Genomic DNA, 22,516 nt, shown 5'->3' with positions numbered 1-22,516 from the left:
TTGGGCATCTATTCCACAGAAATGAAAGCTTATTTTCACTTCAAAACCTATATAGTAATGTTCATAGTAGCTTTATTTGTAATACTCTAAAACTGGAATCACCCCGGATGTCCTGCAATAAATGTGGTTAAACAAACTGTGGTATGTACATATGGTGGAGTATGACTCAGCAATAAAAGAGGAAGGAGCAAGCAATACATAAAACAACCTGGAAGACTCCAGAAAATGATGCTGAGTAAAAAAAAGCCAGCCCTGATGGTTTACATACTGTGCAAATCCGTTTATATGACATTCCTGAAATTGTGGAGAAGGAGAACTGATTGATGGCTGCCAGGGAGTAAGGGGAGAGCATAAAGGTGGATGTGGTTATAGAAGGGCAACTTAGAGGATCCTTGTAGTGTTGAAACTGTTGTATACTCAGCCCTAGTAGAGGATACACAAACCTGCTACATGTGGTTCTTCAATTACTAAAAAAAAAAAGAAATCTAATTGTAAATTATTGGTTCAAATAATTAAGAACTATAGCATACTCCTCTTAATAATAGTTGTTATTATGTATTACTAATAAATCATTTATTATTTTATGAAATCTTGGAATGGAAAGGACTTTGAATGATACATTCTAGTTCTGGCACTATTACCAGTAAAGTAGTTGTTAAATGTAATCTCATTTTAATAAACTAGAAAGGTGATTTCTGAGTGATTATTATTTGTTTAGCCTTTGTCCATAACTGGTTCCCCTAAATTTAATATGAATAATCTGGGGAGCTTTTAAAATGCATATTCCAAGGCTTCATCACTAAGGATTCTGATTCATTAGGTTTGAGGGTAGATCTTGGCAACCAGCATTTTAAAAAATTACATCAGCTGATTCTTTTTTCTTTTTTAAGATTTTATTTATTCATGAGAGACACAGAGAGAGAGGCAGAGACATAGGCAGAGGGAGAAGCCAGCCTCCTGCAGGGAGCCCAATGCAGGACTCCATCCCAGGACCCTGGGATCACATCCTGAGCCAAAGGCGATGCTCAGCCACTGAGCCACCCAGGCGTCCTAAGAGATCAAAGGGCTGCACTTTAAGAAATATTGAATTATAATTTTTATGATGAATATAAATAAGAGCCCTTTAAATTTCTTTGTGGCATAGAGGATTTGTGGTTAGGTGAGAATTTTTAGAGCAAAGTACTGATAAAATTTTTCAAACACCCACGTGTTGAAAAAAGAATGTTTGACCAAACTGAATTGTGTACTTGATCTGAATCAACAAGAACTGAACAAAAAGGAACTTGCCCCTGGTTCTTATTCATGATAAAGGAGTCTTGCCTGACCACTTGTGATTTATTCGTACAAAGAAGGCAAAGACTCCTGTTTCAGTTACATAGATTGCATAAAGGGAATGCTCTGCTAGGGTGAGGAATGCTGAAGCGCTCTATGAGCTCTGAAACTAATGTACTCCTTAATTCCTTAGTTGTTGTTTTTTAAAAAATATTTATTTAAATAATCTCTACACCCAGCATGGGGCTTGAACTCATGCCCCGGATATCAAGAGTCACATGCCCTTCCGACTGAGCCAGCCAGGTGCCCCTTATTCCGTTCCAACTGCAGTAATTAACCCATCCTTATTTTTCCCCCTAAATCCTAGTACAGGCATACTTCAGAGATATTGTGGATTTGGTTCCAGGCCAGTGTAATAAAGTGAATGTTGCAATAAAGTGAACCGAATGAAATTTTTGGTTTCCCAGTGCATATAAAAGTTATGTTTATGCTACACTATAGTCTATTAAGTGCACAGTAGCATTGTGTCTAAAAAATGTACATACTTTAAAAAATATTTTATTGCTAAAAAATGCTAACCATCACTTGGACTTTCAGTGAGTCGTAATCTTTTTGCTGGTGGATAGTTTTGCCTCAGTGCTGATGGCTGCTGACTGAGCAGGGTAGTAGCTGCTGAAGACTGAGGCAGCTGTGGCAATTTCTTAAAATAAGACAGCAATGAGTTTACTGCACCCGTGAACTCTTCCTTTCACAATTTCTCTGTAGCATGTGTGGCTGTTTGATAACACTTTACCCAAAGTAGAATATCTTTCAAAATTGGAGTCAGTCCTCTCAAGCCCTGATGCTGCTTTGTCAATTAAATGTATGTAATATTCTAAATCCTCTGTTGTCATTTCAACAGTCTTCACAGCATCATCACCAGGAGTAGATTCCATCTTAAGTACCACTTTCTTTGCTCACCATCAGAAGCAACTCCTTATCTGTGAAAGTTTTATCATCAGATATCGTGAGATATCACATCTTTAGGTACCACTTCTAATTCTAATTCTTTGCTGTCTCCACATCTGCAGTTACTTCCTTCTTTGAAGTCCTAAACCGCTTGAAGTCATCCATGAGGGGTGAAATCATCTTCTTCCAAACTCCTGTTAATGTTGATATTTTGACCTCTTCCCATGAAGCATGCATGTTCTTAATGGCACCTAGAATGGTGAATCCTTTCTAGAAGGTTTTCAATTGACTTTGCCCAGTTCTATCAGAGGAATCACTGTTGCAACTATAGCCTTATGAAATGTATTTCGCATGTAATAAGACTTGAAAGTTGACATTATCCCTTGATCCATGGGCTATAGAATGGATGTTGTGTTAGTAGGCATGAGAACAACATTAATCTCATTGTGCATCTCCCATCAGGAGCAGTAATGTTTTGAAAGGAAACTTTCTCTGAGCAAGAGTTTTCAACAGTGGGCTTAAAATATTCAGTAAACCATGTTGTACACAGATCTGGTGTCATGCAGGCTTTGTTGTTCCATTTATAGAGCACAGACAGTGTAGATTTAGCACAGTTCTTAAAGGCCCTAAGATTTTCAGAATGGTAAATGAGCACTGGCTTCAACTTCAAGTCACCAGCTGTATTAACTCCTAAATAAGAGAATCAGCCTGTCCTTTGAAGCTTTGAAGCCAGGCACTGACTTTTCCTCTCTAGCTATGAAAGTCCTACATGGTATCTTTCTCCAACATAAAGCTGTTTAGTCTACATTGAAAATCTACATTGAGTGTAGCCACCTTCATGAATTATCTTAGCTACATATTCCAGCTAACTTGCTGTGGCTTCTATATCAACACCTGATGCTCATCTTACATATTTATATCATACAGACGGCTTCTTACCTAGATATTATGAACCAACCTCTGCTAGCTTCTAACTTTTATCCTGCAGCTTCCTCACCTCTCTGAATCTTCACAGAACTGAGGAGTTAGTGCCTTGTTCTGGATTAAACTTTGACTTAAAGGAATGTTGTGGCTGGTTTGAGCTTCTATCAAGACCACTGCAACTTTTTCTGTGTCAGCAGGAAGGCTGTTTCGCTTTCTTATCATTTGTGTGTTCACTGGAGTAGCACTTTTAATTTCCTTCAAGTTTTCCTTGGCGCTCACAACGTGGCTGAGTGTTTAGCACAAGAGGCCTAGTTTGGGCCTATTTCAGCTTTTGATACGCCTTCCTCACTAAGCTTTGCCATTTCTGGCTTTTGATTTAAAGTGAGAAACAGTATGATTCTTCCCTTCACTAGAACACTTAGAGGCCATTGTATGGTAATTATTGCCTAATTTCAATATTGTTGTGTTTCAGAGAATAAGGAGGCCCAGGGGAGGGTGAAAGATAGGGGGAGGGGTGTGGAATTGGGTCACTCTGTGGAGTAGTCAGAAGATACAGCATTTCTTGATTAAGTGTACCATTTTATATCTGAGTGTCTCCCCAGAACAATTATAAAGATCATTGATCATAGATCACTATAGCAAATATAATTTAAAAAGTTTGAAATATTGCAAGAATTACCAAAATGTGATACAGAGACACAAAATGAGCAAATGCTATTAGAAAATGGTACCAATAGGGGGTCTGTAGGTGGCTCAGTCAATTAAGCATCTGCCTTCCAACTGGGTCATGATCTCTGGGTCCTGGGATCGAGTCCCTCCTTGGGCTCCCTGCTGGGCAGGGGACCTGCTTCTCCTTCTGCCTCTGCCCCTCCCCCCTGCTTGTGTGCTTGTGCGCACGCTTTCTCTCTCTGTCTCTCAAATAAATAAAATCTTTTAAAAAACATACACACAATATCTGCAACATGCAATAAAGTGAAGCATAATAAAATGAGATATGCCTGGAGTTGCTGGATGGCTCAGTGGTTGAGTGTCTGCCTTTGGCTCAGGTCATGATCCTGGGGTCCTGGAATTGAGTACCGCATCAGGCTCCCCACAAGGAGCCTGCTTCTCCCTCTGCTTATGTCTCTGCCTCTCCCTGTGTGTCATAAATAATTAATTGTTTAATTAATTAATCTTAAAAAAAAAAAAAACTTCTGCCTCAAGCCCAACTAATGCCCTATGTCTTTTTTCCTCTGTGTAGTCCGACTTCTCTTAAGAGCTGTCTCCTTGGTCTTTATTTTTCATATCTCCTGCTCTTCAGCTCACTCCAGTTTGACCTCTCTCCCATGAAGTTGCAGGTAAACCCTCACTTCGGTGTCAACAAAGGCCGTGAATACTTTTCAGCCCCCAGCTTCACCACCTCTCAGCTACGTTTGCCACTGTCGGTTGCCCTCTGCTTCTTGAAATCCTCTTTCCGTGATTTCTACATGACATTCTTGTTTTCTTCCAGCCAGTCTGCTCCTGCATGTTCTCTGTTACAGCTCTTCCTTTTTCACCCCACCATTAACTAGTGAAGATTCTCAGGACTCAGTTCTAAAAACCCTGTTCTCACTCTGAGTTTTTTCTGTGATAGCAGCTTGCCATGGGTTTTATTACTTTCCTTGTGTCGCTCCTGAGCCTTCCCTGTGACTCCTAAACCTCTGTCTCCAGCTCTGGCCTCTGTTTTCTCAGTCATAGACCTGTATATCCACTTGCCTCCTAAATATCACTTACATGACTCACAGGCAAGGTTAGTCTCAGCATGTGCAAAACTGAACTCATCCTTTTATCCTTCCCCTAATGTTTTTGTCTTCCATTGTTCCCAGTTTTAGGAAGTGACACCATGATCTATCCAGTTACTTAAGCCAGAAAACCGGGAGTCCTTGATTTCCCCCTCACCATCACTCCCATGTTGATTTAACCACGAAATCCTGATCATTCTACCTCCTATCTTTCAAATGCTTCTCTTTTCCTGGTATTTCTTATGGCCATAACTCCAGTATAGTTGCTTCCTGATTTTTTTCTTGATTCTATAAGAGATAGACATTTTTCAGTGTAGTTCAGTACTTGACATATTTATTTTTAAAATTTTCTTATTGAAGTCTGATTTACATACAATAAAATGCTCAGATATTAAGTTGTACAGTTTGATCAGCTTTGATAAATGCATTTATTTAATGTAACCCTCACCTCTAGTAAAATGCAAAATATTTCCATCTCCCTAGAAATTTCTCTGATGAGCCTTCCCAATCAGTCACCCACCAAAGTAGCCACTGTCTGATTTAATTTTTTAAAATATTTTTAAATGTATTTTTTTAAAGAAAAATACTTGATGCGGAGCTATCTAAAATACATAACCTGTGGCATGTGGTGATTAACTTTATCCAGTTTTGTAAGCTATTTTTACTATTAAGTTCAATATAAATAGGAAAATAATGACTGATTTTCTATCGAACAACCCATTAAGTATTAGAAATATTTTATTTTATTTTATTATTTTTTTTTATATTTTTTTTTAATTTTTTTTTTTATTTATTTATGATAGTCACAGAGAGAGAGAGAGAGAGAGGCAGAGACATAGGCAGAGGGAGAAGCAGGCTCCATGCACCGGGAGCCTGATGTGGGATTCGATCCCGGGTCTCCAGGATCGCGCCCTGGGCCAAAGGCAGGCGCCAAACCGCTGCGCCACCCAGGGATCCCTAGAAATATTTTAGACTATCCTTTTAAGTTAACTTATAATTTCAACACTATTCTAATTATACACACACACATATATGTATAAATACACTAACACACACACACACACACACACACCCTTTACACTTAGAGCTGAGTTGATAGGGAAAGTGAGTCCAGAAAATAATTTAAATTTTATCACTATATTGAGAATCTTTTATGTATACACATACATAAAGCAATACAAATAATGGTTATTTTTATTTATCTTTAAAAGAATTCTATATTTGTATTGAGATAAGATGTGCAAAGCCGCCCCAAAATCTCCCAAAAATATAGAAAACTTTTGGTGTTTATGGGCTACGCAACATCTTTTAATTTCTCTATTTTGCTCTTTTCCCAATTAATTTCAGTCATACCTTTAAACTCCTAGCAACCTAAAATAAAGATTAGAAAGTTTAAATTATTCTGTCATATACTTGAATATCAAACATTTAAAGAAGCTGGCAGAGCCTGGAAACTGACCTCTTTTGTGTAGTCAGTCACAGGGTGGGTCCAGTGGAGGCAGCCAAAATGTGAGCTTCCTTCTGCTGGTCCAGCACTGGATGCATTTCCAATTCAGCTTTAAAAATGAGAGGTAATTTAGGCTCCTCCATACACACAGCTCAGCCCTTTTTCTTTCAGAGCTAGGCTGGTTTGGGGTCATTAGATTCTAGATAGAGACCCATGGCATAATAAAAAGAGCAAGAGTGCCAGGTCTGAACTTACTTGGGAGAAACGAACACTACCAGGTCCTGGGCACTGTGCCTTTTTCACTGATCCCCACAATTTTCATTGTGCATTTGTTTTGGGAAATTTTTTTGAGCACATATCCCTGATACATATGTCATTGTATTATTACTTATCTTACACTTCTATGAATAGGAAGTCTTAAGTATAGTTTTTTTGTATGTGATTTTGTTTAGTTTCACAACAATGGCATTTCATAGATGAAAACACTAAATCTCAGGGAAGTTTAGTAACTTGCCAAGGTCACATAATTTACTGAGTGATATATGATGAATTCCAAGCCATTTGGGGCCTCTGTTATAAAATTATAGATTTCAACTGTGTGATCTGCAAGGCTTCTTTTAGCTCTGAACAACCTGTGCTTCTATGCTGTTGCTGATACTCACCCATCTAAGACATAATATCTGGTTTAATATTTCTAAGCAGATAAGGCCTTATTATGGTCCATATATTAATAACTAGGAATTTTAGGAATTAGTGGGTTGTGGAAGAAAAACGGAATACTTAAAATAGTGTCAAGTTAGCTTGGCCTTAGGTATAACTTTAAAAATCCACTGGCATTTTTGTGTTTAGAGTATATGTTGCATATTTGGGATGCCTGGGTGGCTCAGCAGTTGAGCATCTGTCTTGGGGTCAGGCTGTGATCCCGGGGTTCCAGGACTGAGTCCCGCTTTGGGCTCCCTGTGAAGAGCCTGCTTCTCCCTCTGCCTGTGTCTCTGCCCCTCTTTCTGTGTCTCATGAATAAATAAATAAAATCTTTTTAAAAAAATAGAGTATATATTGCATATTTAAGATATTGGTAGCAACAACCACTACAAACAATTTATTTACAAGATATCCATTATCTTAAGCACCATAGGTAATTCTATCACTATATTTAAATGAGAATTTTTTTTATTACTTTTCAGCATTTTCCCCTCCCACAAAGTATTTCTCTCAGTACTTGTGTTGCAATAAGTGACTGCTAGTGTGTAGGTACCTCACTTTCCACAAGACCAGCAAAACACTTTCATATAGAAACTGTCTCAGTGCATTCCCTTTATAAGTCAGCTCCTTTTCTTGTAAGTGGAAATTGCTATGATCAAAATCACTGTCATTTGCCTTTGAAGCATTTTCTATAAGTTTTGCTTTGTTGTTGTTTTGTGTTTTTTTAGCTTTCTCTGGAATTGAAAAGAGAAATGAGAAGACAATTTTAGATTAGCACCTGTCTGAGAAATTCCAAAATTAGAGATTGCCATCTGGTTTGCATGATTTGTAGTATTTTAAAAATAGAACCTACCATTCTAAATGGACTTTGAGAGCTATTCTAAAATAATAATATTTAATTTAAAAACTGCTTCACCGGGATCCCTGGGTGGCGTAGCGGTTTGGCGCCTGCCTTTGGCCCAGGGCATGATCCTGGAGACCTGGGATCGAATCCCACGTCGGGCTCCTGGTACATGGAGCCTGCTTCTCCCTCTGCCTGTGTCTCTGCCTCTCTCTCTCTCTCTCTCTCTCTCTGTGTGACTATCATAAATAAATAAATAAATAAAATAAAAAAAATAAAAACTGCTTCACCTATCAAGTTTTACTATCAAGCTGAAAAGAGGATAGGTAGATGTTGGTGATGTTCATTCCAAGAAGGAATGCTTCTGTAACCTCTCTGTCCTCTGATATGAACAGTTACAAGGTCACATTTGCCATTGGTTGGACTCACATAACCTGAAGGTTCATTTTAGATTCCTCTGGGCTTCTAGTTGTTCTTTAGAATAATTTACTTAGGTCAGGCCTAAAATATTCAACCACGTTAGCTCTTAAGATATCTGAATTGGTCTGAGGTCATCCCTAAAGTGGGGGTACTTTCAATTTTGACTGATATTGGCCACAACCAATGCTAAAGATTCAGAGAACATATAAAAAGCATCAAGGCCATTGTCAGAAAATTGAAACTAAAACTGTAATTTGCCTTAAAAATTGGATGTGGAGGAAGGTAAATAAATGCATCTGAAAAACCAGTAGAATGTTAATTGTTGTAAACCTTTTGGAAAGCATTTAATGATATGTATTATAAACCTTTTAAAACTACCTACCCTTTGACCTAGAAATTTCATTCACTGAAATCTTTCCTGAAGAAATAATCAGATACCCCAGCAAATATTTGCATATTTAATACAATGGGTGATAGAGTAAAGTAAAATAAAGCAAGTACAGGCACTGAAGCCAGGTTGCCTCAATTTAAATCCTGGTTGTCCTACTTACTACTAATATAGCCTCGTATTTTTCTGAGTTTCTCCATCTGTAAATAGAATACTCTCCCACTCATAGAAATCCCTATAAGGAGAGAATAGTAATTCCCTCCAGTATCTGTTAGCTACCACAACAATGCTGCATAACAAATTTCCCCCAAAACTCAGTGACATCTAATGAGCATCCGATGAACATCAGTGACTTCTAATGTGTAATCACATCTGCTGGTCAGCTGGTATGCAGCTGTTTTGGGCTGCACTTTATTCCAGACCATGCTATTGGTTCAAGTGAGCTATGGATTGGTGGCTTACCAGGGACTGGTCTCCTGGCAGTGTCTGAAATAGAAGGCAGCAGCCCAATTATATGCTTTCCTTTGCATGGCATCTACTAACGGACATTGGCCAAAGCAAGTCACATGGCCAAGCCCAACATCAGTAAGACAGGGAAAGTGAAGCAGGGGGAGGGAATAAATATTTGTAACGCAAGGGTTGACATAGTATTTCTATAAAGAACCAGATAGTAAATATTTCTGGCTTTGCTGGCCTACAGTCTCTGTTGCAACCACTCAACTGTGCTGTGATAGCATGAAAGCAGCCTTAGACAGTAAATCAGTGCATGGTGTGGCTGTGTTCCAATAAAAATGTATTTACAAAACCCAGTGGCAGACAGGATTTGGCTCATGGACTGTGGTTTTCTTACCCCTAACCAATTTATCACATTGAATCATAGAGTTTTTGTGAAGATTAAGGAAATTAATATATAGAAAGTGCTTATAACAGTTCTTGGTAGAGTAGCACTAATAAATATTGGCTCTCATTAATAGTGTTGTTATTGCTATTATTATAGCACAATATGAGAAATAAAACGGTCTAACAATAGAGATAGGGTGAAATAATTTATGGCACATCCATACTCTAAAATGTTATACATTAATTTAAATTTCATATTTTTTAATTATCAAGACTATTTAATGGCCTAGGTACATGTTTGTAGTATGTTAAGTGAAAGACACATTTTTCTTAAAAAAAAAGTATATTTTTTATACATACATAGAAAACAATCAGGAAAAGAATATACCAAACTGAATCATTTACTTTTTTTCTTTTTTGTTTTTGTTTTTTTTGAGATTATGATTGATGTATATCATGGTATTAGTTTTAGGTGTACAACACAATGATTTTATTATGTTGTATAATGATTTGCTATATATATATATATAGTGCAGAATTATCACTACTGTATGTTTATTTAACATCTACCACCACACCTAGTTACAACTTTTTTCTTGTGATAAGAACTTAATTTTTAAATTTTATTTTAAATTCCAATAGAGTTAACATCCAGTATTACATTAGTTTCAGGTATACAATGTGATTCAACAATTCCATACTTCTCCCAGTGCTTATCGCAAGTGCCCTCCTTAATCCCCATCTTGTGATAAGAACCTTTATAGTCTATTCTTAGCAACTTTCAGATATACAATACAGAATTAACTATATTCACCATGCTGTACATTACATCCCCACGACTACTTATAACTGGAATTACATAATTCTTTACTGCCTATTTTCTTTTTTTTTTCTTAAGATTTTATTTATTCATGAGAGACACACAGAGAGAGGCAGAGACAGACAGAGGGAGAAGCAGGCTCCCTGTGGGGAGCCCAGTGTGGTACTCGATCCCAGGACCCCAGGATCACAACCTGAGCCAAAGGCAGACGCTCAACCACTGAGCTACCCAAGCATCCTTTACTGTCCATTTTCTTTCCTATACTAGACATGTACTGTTTTCTGGTTTTAATGTACTTTGATGGCAAAAAAAAAAAAAAATAGAATCTGGGTCCATTGAGGACTCTTCTAACTCTGATATAGTTTCTATTTTATATGTCAGTTACATTTTAATTGCTTAACAAATTAAAAGTTTACCCTCAGAGATGTCTGATTAGAATGGATTTTGTGGACACTCTAACCTGTTGTATTTTTAACTAAGGAGAAATTGTTCTGCTCTAGGGCTCCTAGAAAACTGTGGCAGGGTACCAACCAATGAGAAGAGAATCCCCACACCGTCTCTCTGGTCATAGGAACAGTAGCTCCTTTCAGACTACATTCCCAGAGCAGCCACAGTCCTTTCAGTGATAAAAGGCAGAATGTTGTTGTACAGAGGTGAACAACAACACCCCTTCTCTGGCCACCCCAATGTTTGAACATACACAACGCTTTTCTCATGTATCAGAGGGAGATTAGGCTTTAATATTTAATTGCCACTGTGCCTAGAAGTCCCATAAATAAATACTGTAAAGGGAAGCTAGAGAACCCAGCAGTTCATCAATATCACAAAATATTAACTAAAACTAATTTCTTTTTAAGAACCCTTTACAATAATCAACTTTCATTTAAATTATAAACAGCCTCTGGATTCTCCGAGAGAATCCAAGATTCTAAACTGTATTAAAAATTGGGTTGTATAACCTTAGATATAACTATTTCAAATAAAATTTGCTCTAGAATGTGCTTTAGAATCTGAACTTTAGGGATCCCTGGGTGGCGCAGGGGTTTGGCGCCTGCCTTTGGCCCAGGGCGCGATCCTGGAGACCCGGGATCGAATCCCACGTCGGGCTCCCGGTGCATGGAGCCTGCTTCTCCCTCTGCCTGTGTCTCTGCCTCTCTCTCTCTCTCTCAGTGTGTGTGACTATCATAAATTAAAAAAAAAAAAAAAAAAGAATCTGAACTTTAAAGGAACGGTGGGCAGCCCCGGTGGCCCAGCAGTTTAGCGCCACCTTCGGCCCGGAGTATGATCCTGGAGACCCAGGATCGAGTCCCACATCAGGCTACCTGCATGGAGCCTGCTTCTCCCTCTGCCTATGTCTCTGCCTCTCTCTCTGTGTGTGTCTGTCATGAATAAATAAATAAAACCTTTTTTAAAAATTTATAGGGATCCCTGGGTGGCGCAGCAGTTTGGCGCCTGCCTTTGGCCCGGGGCGAGATCCTGGAGACCTGGGATGGAATCCCACATCGGGCTCCCGGTGCATGGAGCCTGCTTCTCCCTCTGCCTGTGTCTCTGCCTCTCTGTCTCTCTCTGTGTGACTATCATGAATAAATAAAATCTTAAAAATAAAAAAATAAATAAAAAATAAAACATTTATAAAGGAACTGTGCCTTTTAATCTTCGGGTTTCAGTAAAGCCTAGCCAACCTTTATTTTTAGTAAGTGAATTGTTAGTGAATTTAAGTGCCAACTAGGATTCCCATTTAAGATTTGTATGTGACGGGGATCCCTGGGTGGCTCAGCGGTTTAGCGCCAGCCTTTGGCCCAGGACACGATCCTGGAGTCCCAGGATCGAGTCCCACGTCTGTCTCCCGGCATGGAACCTGCTCTGCCTGCGCCTCTCTCTCTCTCTCTCTCTCTCTGTCTATCATAAATAAATAAATAAATCTTTAAAAAAAAAAGATTTGTATGTGACTACTGTATGTTTCAGTAAGCTCTAGACTCAGTATGATACCTTAGGCCTACTAAAAAAGGAAAACAGACACCTGATTTTCCCATTTTAGGTACCAGAATCTTAAATAAAATAATAAGATAATGTGAATGCTAAACAGAAATCTATCTATAACTGTATCTCAAGTAGCTCTTTAATTTGGGACTTTGCATATATAAGCTCAAGATCTGTTGGTAGTTTTTGAGCTCATGATATGAAATGAGAGCTATGTTCAGTCAACTTAAATATTTACAACTACACTACTATTAATGGATTTAACTGCAGTTTCCATTTCTTACCCACTAAGGAATAAAGGAGAGCCCTTAATTAAAGTGGCCAAAAAAATGATCTCCCTTCTGGCTAGGATCTCCATATTGCTTTTCTTCTCACCCCTAGACCCTTCTTTGCTGAACCTATTCTGCAGATGTAGCTAGTCTCCAGACATGACCCCTTAGTGAACCATGCCTTCTGGTATTCTTGCCTTTAGGGAGTACCCCCTATATTCAATCTAGTCTGGCCCTGTGTTACCATAAGAGTGGGGCAAAAATGACACAGCTTCCATCTTGGTCTCTGGGAACATGTGTTCTGTGGTTAGTCAGCCATCATGTAAGAAGCCTGACTACTGACCGTGAGCACCATGCCCTGAAGAAGTCCAGCTAGCCATAGGAAGCTGTTCCAGCTCTTCCAGCTGAGAGGTCTATGTCCTTCACATGCCTTCAGCCCTGATCACAAATGCATGAAAAACTTGAGAGAACTGACCAGCTGAGTCAGTCAACCCTCAGAACCATGAGAGATGGAAATCATTGTTGTAAACCACAAAATTATGGGGTAGGATGTTATATAGCAAGAGAAAATTGGAACACTTTGCTTTCTTAACCCCTGTCTTTCTGCACTGTTATGTTGAAGAATCCCACGACTGAGTTAATTTGTGGTTGCAAATGCTAATATTACTTTTATGTAGAGTGCTAATAGAGGCTACACTTCCCTCCCACATGCTTTTTTTTTTTTTAAGATTTTATTTATTTGAGAGAGGGAGGAAAGTAGGGGGAGAGAGAGAGAACACAAGCAGGAGGAAGGGCAGAGGAAGAAGCAGGATCCCCGCTGAGCAGAAAGCCCAAAGCAGGGCTCAATCCCAGGATCCTGGGACCCAGACACAGAGCCAAAGGCAGATGCTCTAGCGTCGGAACCACCCAGGCACCCCTCCCTCCCACATGCTTTGTAATATGCTGGCTCTCCACTTTTTCATAAAAAATAGGAGTCTTACAGATCCTGTAGATATATTTTTAAATAGATGTGCTAAGCACCTACATGCAAATACGTAGGGGTTTTCTGATTAAAATAGTAATATAGGGATGCCTGGGTGGCTCAGTGGTTGAGCGTCTGCCTTAAGCTCAGGGCATGATCCTGGAGTCCCGGGGTTGAGTCCTGCATGGGGCTTCCTACGGGGAGCCAGCTTCTCCCTCTGCCTATGTCTCTGCCTCTCTCTCTCTGTATCTCTAATGAATAAAATCTTTACAAAAATAAAATAGTAATATATTTATTATGGAAACCTGTGTAATAGAAAATAAAAATAAAAATAAAAATCATTAATGATCCCGCCACTCTTGACATTTTTGAGATAACTACTCTTGACATTCTGGTTTATTTCCTTACAGTTTCTACAGTCTATTGGCGACTTTTTCTCTTTTCTTTTAAATAGCAAAATTGGGAACATATCATACATGCTGTTTTGAAAACTGATTTTTTTCACTTACTGTATTACGAATATTTTTCCATACTTTGACACTTGTTTGAAATAGTAAGGTACCGTTCACACTAGCCACAGACCTAAGGACCAACCCATGCAATTAATTCCCCAGGTGTTCTTGCATTTTCATGCCATCGGCCTCAGAAGCATAAGAAATATGAACCAGCGTTCAGAGAAAATGTAAAAATTATCTACTCCTTACTGGAATTTTTTTTCTGTAAGAAAATCAAAACAGAGAATATGCTCATGCAAATATATAAATAAAATAAAACTTTTAGAATTTAGATCAGAAAACAACTAGGATTCATCCTGTAAATATGAAAATTCACATCTTAGATAAAGAATGCTTAAAAAACTATTAGACTAATACTGCTGTTTTACAAGGAATTCTCTAAAAGTTTTGTCATAAAAATAAGCATTTTCATGCTTAAGACAAGCTGGGGAGCATAGGCATTTTTAGAACCTTTCTTTTCACTATTTTTAAGTTATAAAAACCCAAGGTTTTCCTTGTTTGGAATGACATGAAAGGTCTTTTTTAATGCTTCTTTGAATATCGTCTTTTGATGTTTGTGAAAGTTAGCACTAGGATAGTTTACATTTGGTACATTTAAACATTCTTCTGAATGGTTTTCCAATAGCCTCCAGCTAATAATGAGACACCTTTTTAATAAAGGTACAGGATCCATTCCAAATAAAGTTTATCTGCATGTCGGGATCCCTGGGTGGCGCAGCGGTTTAGCACCTGCCTTTGGCCCAGGGTGTGATCCTGGAGACCCAGGATCGAATCCCACATCAGGCTCCCTGCATGGAGCCTGCTTCTCCCTCTGCCTATGTCTCTGCCTCTCTCTCTCTCTGTGATGACTATCATAAATAAATAAAATTAAAAAAAAAAAAAGTTTATCTGCATGTACTGTGGCATACAGTAAATATTTACCCATTAAATGGTTTCTTCATATTTCTGTTTCTCATAGCTAGCATATTTTTCAAAAGTACTATTACTATAAATAGAATGTATTTAAAGAAAAGGGTAAAAGTTATATCTGGGGACATTTATCCATAATTTTAACTCTAGTTTTATCATCCAGCCAGGTTAGTCCTACCAAATATTTAGTAAAAATTACCCAGCTGCAATGTTGTGAATATAACAATAAGGAAAAAAAATATTTTCAAAAATTATTTCAGAGTAATAGTAATTGAAAAACTTTGAATAAAAAGACAAACGTATCTCTCAGCTTTTTCTTTGATATGATGAATGATAAGATGATTGTATTTCAGTTTGTGCAAGTCAAAACAATCAATTTGTTATGTTTTCTGAATGTTCAAGTCCACTAAATATGTTAACAAAATATGTGTGGGTAAAAGTAAAGATATGATATTTTTTCCCTACTTCTCAAAATTAAGAACATCTGTGTGGAGAGTAGTCAAGGATAAAGCAAACAGGACCATGTGCTTTATGTTTACATAAGATGTTGAGTATAAAAAAAGATAAGTAATGGAAGTAGTCTTAAATTTTAATGTATTTCCCCTTTATGCCTGTTTTAAAACTTAATATAAAATTCTTCAAATAAGATCAAAGGTTTCCAGATTTCTTTTGAAATAAAAAGTTATCACAATGAGATCAAGCAATATAGAAAAGAATAAAAACCATCACTTTCTTTAGAGTGGAGTTGGTAGAGAAACTTTGCTTCATTATTTATAGATTTGCCATCTCCAGTGATTTTTCTCTAATATACTGCTAATCATTTACTCTAGTCATAAAGAATTACTTCTGTTATTTCCAGACAGATGTTATATTTTTCTAATTAGTAGTAGTTGATACCTTAAAGGCTAATTGAATATAAAATGACAATGTAATATAATTTTGATTCTTTCCATTTTTGTTTTCATTTTACAATGTAACCATAATGCAAGATTTCTCACCCTTAGCACTATTGACATTGGGGTCAGATAATTCTTTGCTGTGGGAGGTTCTTCTGTGCATTGCAGGATGTTTAGCAAAGTCTCTGGCCTCTACCCACAAGATACTAGTAGCATTCCCCAGTTGAGAAATAAATGTCATGAAACAAACAATGTCACCAGACATTGCCAGGTGTCCCCTAGGGGGCAAAAGCAGTTCCTTGAGAATCACCGCCATAGCATATTTACTAAAATTCTTTTTTTTAAGATTTTATTTAATTATTTGAGAGAGAGAGCACAAGCAAGGGGAGGAGTGGTTGGAGAAGCAGACTCCCCGCTGAGCAGGGAGCCCGATGCGATATGGGGCTCCATCCCAGGACCCCGGAATCATGACCTGAGCTGAAGGCAAACACTTAACCGACTGAGCCACCCAGGCACCCCTTGCTAAAATTCTTATCATGCTTCTCAGGAGCATAATTTGGAATAAAGCAATGTACCATTAGTAGCTAGGCACAAAATTGAAACAGAAACTGCTAGGCATTATTTTGGATAGTTCAGCATAAATAAAACGATCACATTTCTTAATCAAAGACTGGATTGTCTAGGTAATTGGTACAGAACAGACCACTGGAAACATTTTAGTGATTACCTCACAGGAAAATAAAATTAGTTAATAGCTAGAAATGTCATTTACGGCTGTTTTTCTTCAATCATTATTTTAAAATGTGAAGCAGTGGGATCTGCAGATATTAGAGGACACATGAAGGTTCTTGTAACTATTTTGTGTTACCTCTAAATCACAGTGATTTTCCATGGCGTGCTGGAATAAAAACGTCTCACTCCTTTTGTCATTATGTCTACAACGGTGATGCCCAGTGCCCTAGTGGGAACGCCATTAATCTAAGTTCCTCTCCAAAATTTTTGGCATTCAGTACCATGACAAGCGCTCAGCAGGCACGCTGGTTCACAGAGTGTTTTTCAGTTTAAACATATGCCAGAGAAAATCAGAAAATGTAGCTATTTGAGAGATACAGAAAAATAACAATGATTTCAAATTTTATTAGGTTTAATATGCAGGAGAGAGAAATATACAAAAGCCTTAATTGTCTATACATAATTAAGCTTAATATGCACTTGAAAGCATCTTACAATAGCTTTACTGAACATGTATACAAAAACCTGAAAAGAAATGATTGATAGAGGGCAGTTAACATCTCTAGATTGCTTGAGGTAGTGTCAAGAAGAAGGTAAGACAGGACCAGATCCTGAATACTGGGAAAAAGCCCTCTTCACTAGGTCTGTGTTTTCCTTTACTCTGGGACACATACCTGCAGCAGAGCAAGGCAGGAAGAGGAAAAAGGATATAGCATGTCTTCCTTGATTCTTTTCAAAATGAATTGAACCCATCTTGTTTTAAAATCCTGCCTCAAGGAGCGCCTGGGTGGCTCAGTCGGTGACTCTTAGTTCTAGCTCAGGTCACAATGGAGATGGAGCCCCACATGGAGCCACAGCAAGTTCAGCATGGAATTGGCTTGAGATTCTCTCCCTCGGCCTCTCCCTCTCTCTCTGCCCCTCCCCCTTGCTCACACATGCTTGCTGGCTCTCTCTCTCAAATAAATAAAATCTTTTAAAAAAAAGAAACCCTGCCTCAAAAAAAAAAAACCCTATAAAACATTCATATTATATTGGACTTCAAAAACTAAAATCACGTTATGCTGTGGTCCTTTAAGTGACCCTCTGAACTATTGGGCCCTTGTAGGGTAGATTTATAATTTGTTCTTTTTTTTTTTTTTTTTTGCTTAATTTGTTCTTATAACTAAAGATTGTTTTGTTTTAAAGAGAGAGAGAGCTCAAGCATGAGCAGTGGAGGTAGGGAGGGTAGGTGGGTAGAGGAGGCGCAGAGGGAGAGGGAAAGGGAGAGAGAAAATCTTAAGCAGGCTCCACGCCCAGCACAGAGCCCCACTTGAGGCTTGATCTCACGATCCTAAAATCATGACATGAGTGGAAATCAACCCCTAACCAACTAGGCCATCCAGGTGCCCCAATAACTAGAGATGTTCTTAAAATGCCTAAGACAATAACAATAATAGACAAAACAGACAACCAATAAATAGCGGCTGGATGAATGTATGGGAAGTGTAGAAGTACGCCTTATTGTGTAACATTAAAAATTTTACATCAGTAGAAAAAAACATACACAATAGAAGGTATGCATGCACCCATCACTCAGCTTGAAAATTATCAACTCATCGCCAGTCTTGCTTCAACTATACCCGACCTACTTTTCTCTTGAATGTTGTTTTGAAGAAAATTCCGAATATATCACTTCATTCATAAATATTTCAATGTCTATCTCTAAAATATTGGGCTCTTTAAAAATTATGTTATCATGCCTGAAAAATTGAAACAATTTCTTAATAACATCAGATATCCTGTCTTCAAATTTTCAATTGTCTCATAAATGTCATTTTTTTTTACAGTTTTTCATTGGAATCAGGACTCAGAAAAGATCCACAGATTGCGATTATTTGATATATTTCTTAAATATTTTTTAGTCTTCAATTTCCCCCATCTTCTCCTTATTTTCTTCCCTGTAACTTATGTGTTGGAGAACTGGGTTGTTTGTATTGCATTTTCCACAGCCTGGAGTCTGCTGATTATATTCTAATAGTGTCACTTACTGACACTATTAGACTGACACTATTAGACACACTTACTGACACTTACTGAAGGATCACTTATACTCCTCTGTCTCCTGGATTTCCAGTAAACTTGTAGTTGGAGCTGAAGCCTTAATCAGATTCAGATTCAGTTTTCTTTTTACGAGTCCAAAAAGACGGTGGTGGCTAAATCATAGTGAAAGCTTTCTTGGCTTTTTGCTGAGGGCCTTGCAAATTGATTTAGCTAATATTTGTTGGGTATTTTGCATGTGCCTAGCAATGTGCTTATGTTCTATAGGCATTACATCATTTAGTCATCTTTAAGCTTCATAATACTGGCACATGTCAATTTCTGTCTGATGACTAGACACTCTTTAGTAGGGCCAAGTAATCTTAAGTGTCTTTCAAACAAACCCCTCAGTGTATATCCCATTGTCATTTATGTGATTTAATTTAGAATTCTGTCAATTTTCTTATTACTGGATCATTTAGAGCTATACAAATATAGCTTGCATTAAAGGCATTTTTTATATTTTAATAATAAAGCTCAAAGACCTGTTACTTCTCTGTGAATTCGTTGTACTCAAGCTTTTCGGTACCGGAATTCACCATCTGTTAATCTCACAGACACAGATATCTAAATCACAAATAGAGCCAACAGAATTCAGTATTTCCTGGGTCTCTTTTTCCTTTGCACTCATTGTCTTCTGCAGGTGCACTTAGGTCTCTTTCATCTCTCTGCTTTCTTTGCATGCTCACAGTGCTCACAGTATCCTACTGTTACCCAGTGTGAGAAACTGGCTCCTGGTTGTAAAAGCAAAAGTAGCTTTTCATTATTTGTTTACATATCTGTAATTTATTCTGTTCAATTATCTCCATACCCTGCAAATTTACCATTTATAAAACCAGACCATTGGAGATCCAGACTTAAAAAATAAATGTCCAATTATCTTGACCAACTGACACTTTTGAGGATTAAACTGTTTGATATGTTGTTGTTGGAGAAAAGGCAGTAACCAGCCCAAATTGCAATTAGATAGCGAAGAACAGGGAGCAGAACAAAGCAAAGAGGATCCCATTGTGTGGCTTCATAAGCTGACACAAGAAGAATAATTTATTCTTTATATATCTTAACCCTTCTTCTCCAATCATTTTTCCTTTTATAGTTGCAACAACATTCTCCTCGAGCTTCCAGAATATCTATTAGGTGAAGCATTTGGTTGGTTGAATGGAAGGAATGTAAAGCCTTGGTGAATACGACAGAGAAAAAGGAATGAGCAGGAGGTTTAATTTCTTATTCTGGTTACACTTCACTGTGAGACATTAAACAACTGGCCAAATTCTCTGTCTTTATTTCTTTAAAACAAAATTATTTTTATACTGATTATCCATAAAGAACTTTAAAAATCTTATTTGAAATCATCTCCTGTAAGCTCATAGTAAGTAGGAATTGTGTATTCCTTTACCTGACCTCAAGGAGTTCCCAGGGAAACATGGTGCACGTGCTCATGCTTCATAAGTAGCTTTCCATTCTGGTGGTATTTGAAAGGTTATACATTTTAAAGGGTATTTTGTTCCTTTTTCCTTGGCAGGATGGAGGAGCTTCCTTTTCTGAGACCAGTGCTGTTTGGACTCCGTGAAAGTACACTTTGTTCTAGTAGAATTGCCATGTGAAAGCCTAGAATATATATTGAGTTCTTCCAAAAGGGGGGGAGGAAATCATGTTCTAGGACAATGAATGCTGACTTGGTGTTGAATGAATAATTGTTATGTGCTCTTTTACTCACAGGCTCGCTTTTCATATGTGCGGATGAAATATCTTTTCTTTTCTTGGTTGGTGGTTTTTGTTGGAAGCTGGATTATATATGTGCAATACTCTACCTATACAGAACTATGCAGAGGAAAGGACTGTAAGAAAATAATAGTAAGTATTTTTTTTTATTTCCTAGCCTATAGAAAAACTATATTAGTGTTATATTTACTACTTACATACTTATTGTTTTCAAAAAGTAAAAGTTAATTTAATTCGACTCTAAAGTTGTATTGAACTTCTTAGCTTTTCATTGTGACCAAGTTAGTAGGAGTGTTTCATACCTTGAAAAATCTACACTTCAGAAATCTAAATATATAATACAGATTAGTGTGAGAGCATCCTTATTACAGAGAGGGATTTTTTTTAAAATACACTAAAAGTTTAGTTTACTCACATCACATGAGTTTTTAAACCCTTAGAGTATAAAAGTATTATTTACAGGCAACCTTTCTAGAATACGTCTTTTGAATAAATGGAGTCATTCTCAAATACCAAAAATGTATCTGAAAAGCATATTACATATGTAGTATTTTATTTCTAGCCTAATGATTGGCTATATCTTAGGAAAATTGCTCTATCAATCTAAGATTTCTAGTAGTAATTATTGCTTACATGTTTGAGGACCAGTACATTTAACTCCTTGTTTTCTTCTAATATCTTCTGATATAAATAATATTAAAACATTTTATCTGAGAATTATATTTTTGATAATGGTTGTTGGAATTCCAGTTATTTTAACTTATTAAAGATTCTGTGGTTACTCTTCACCCAGGCCAGTGGTGTCCAGGTATGTGCATATAGCAGGGAATAAGCTATCATGGCCTTAGGAACTTACAGTATAGCAGGGAAGAAAATGAATACAGTAAGGCATGATAATGATTACAATAGCAAGTGTTAATAGGAACATAAAACAGGACGACCTGAAGCTTTCCAAAGCTCTAAGGAAATGAAAATCAGTTTAACTCTAGGCATTCTCAATTAAGATAAGAAATTATTCCCTGGGAGTATTACAGCCTCTTAAGTAGACAAGAGAGGAAATAGATATAATAAGCAGGGAAATGAATTAGTAAAGATGAGTCCCAAATCAAGTTCAAAGGTGTCAATCTTGTATGCCCATTCCAACTGGCCATTCCAGATCCTTGAGGAATTTTTTTTTAATTTTATTTATTTGAGAGGGAGAGGGCACGTGCTCACATGAAATGGGGAAGGGGCAGAGGGAGACAGAGAAACAGACTTCCTGCTGAGCAGGGAGCCTGACGTAGGGCTCGATCCCAGGACTCCACGATCATGATGACCTGAGCTGAAGGCAGATGCTTAACTGGCTGAGCCATCCAGGCACCCCCAGATCCTTGAGGAATTTTAAAATAGGAATGTTGGGCAACCTGGGTGGCTCAGCGGTTTAGCACCGCCTTCGGCCCAGGGTGTGACCCTGGAGTCCCAGGATCGAGTCCCACGTTGGGCTCCCGGTGTGGAGCCTGCCTTTCCCTTGGCCTGTGTCTCTGCCTCTCTCTCTCTGTGTGTGTCTCTCATGAATAAATAAATAAAATCTTTAAAAAAATAAAATAAAATGGGAATGTCTGGAGCCAGGCAATTACTGCATACTGATCAGTAATAATACAGTACTGTGAAAGTCTTCCATGCCCATTTTATAAATGAAGAAGTATGTTCACATGAAATTAATATAACATTGTATGTCAACTATACTTTAATTTAGTAAAAAACATGTATATGAACTAAGAGAGAAAAGAATTTGCTTGTGATGGTGGAGCCAGAATTTGGGCCTAATCCTGCCTCTGTATAAAGCTCAGACTCTTTCTGCTACCCTTTGTCAGGGAAGGCTAGCAAAATTATAGTTTAATAAAGCTAAAAAAAAAAAAAAGAAAAGAAAAACCTACAAAACTCACCTGCTCACCTTCGGTAAAGAAGAAAGAAGCAGGAGTTACATAATCAATTATAATAACATAAAATAACCAAAGTTATTTGAAATGTCTATTTTCCCTTTCTAGGACACTTTTCTCAAACTAGATGTCCTGGAAACATTAAAAGGTGTCCCATGGATAAAAGCTTTCTGCT

At 37.6% G+C, this 22,516-nt stretch overlaps 1 protein-coding gene across 2 annotated transcripts in view; it reads left to right on the top strand.

Annotated features, from left to right (window-relative positions):
• The window catches only part of DIPK1A (divergent protein kinase domain 1A), a 115,919-nt gene that overhangs the window by 63,514 nt on the left and 29,889 nt on the right, over positions 1–22,516 (top strand). For both annotated transcript variants that reach the window (XM_077905447.1, XM_077905448.1), the window contains exon 2: positions 20,420–20,554. In XM_077905447.1, coding sequence (XP_077761573.1) covers positions 20,420–20,554 — 135 coding nt within the window. The remainder of the gene's footprint in view (positions 1–20,419; positions 20,555–22,516) is intronic.

Source organism: Canis aureus, chromosome 8, assembly GCF_053574225.1.
Source record: "Canis aureus isolate CA01 chromosome 8, VMU_Caureus_v.1.0, whole genome shotgun sequence".
NCBI lineage: Eukaryota > Metazoa > Chordata > Mammalia > Carnivora > Canidae > Canis > Canis aureus.
This window is presented reverse-complemented; position numbering and strand designations above follow the sequence as displayed.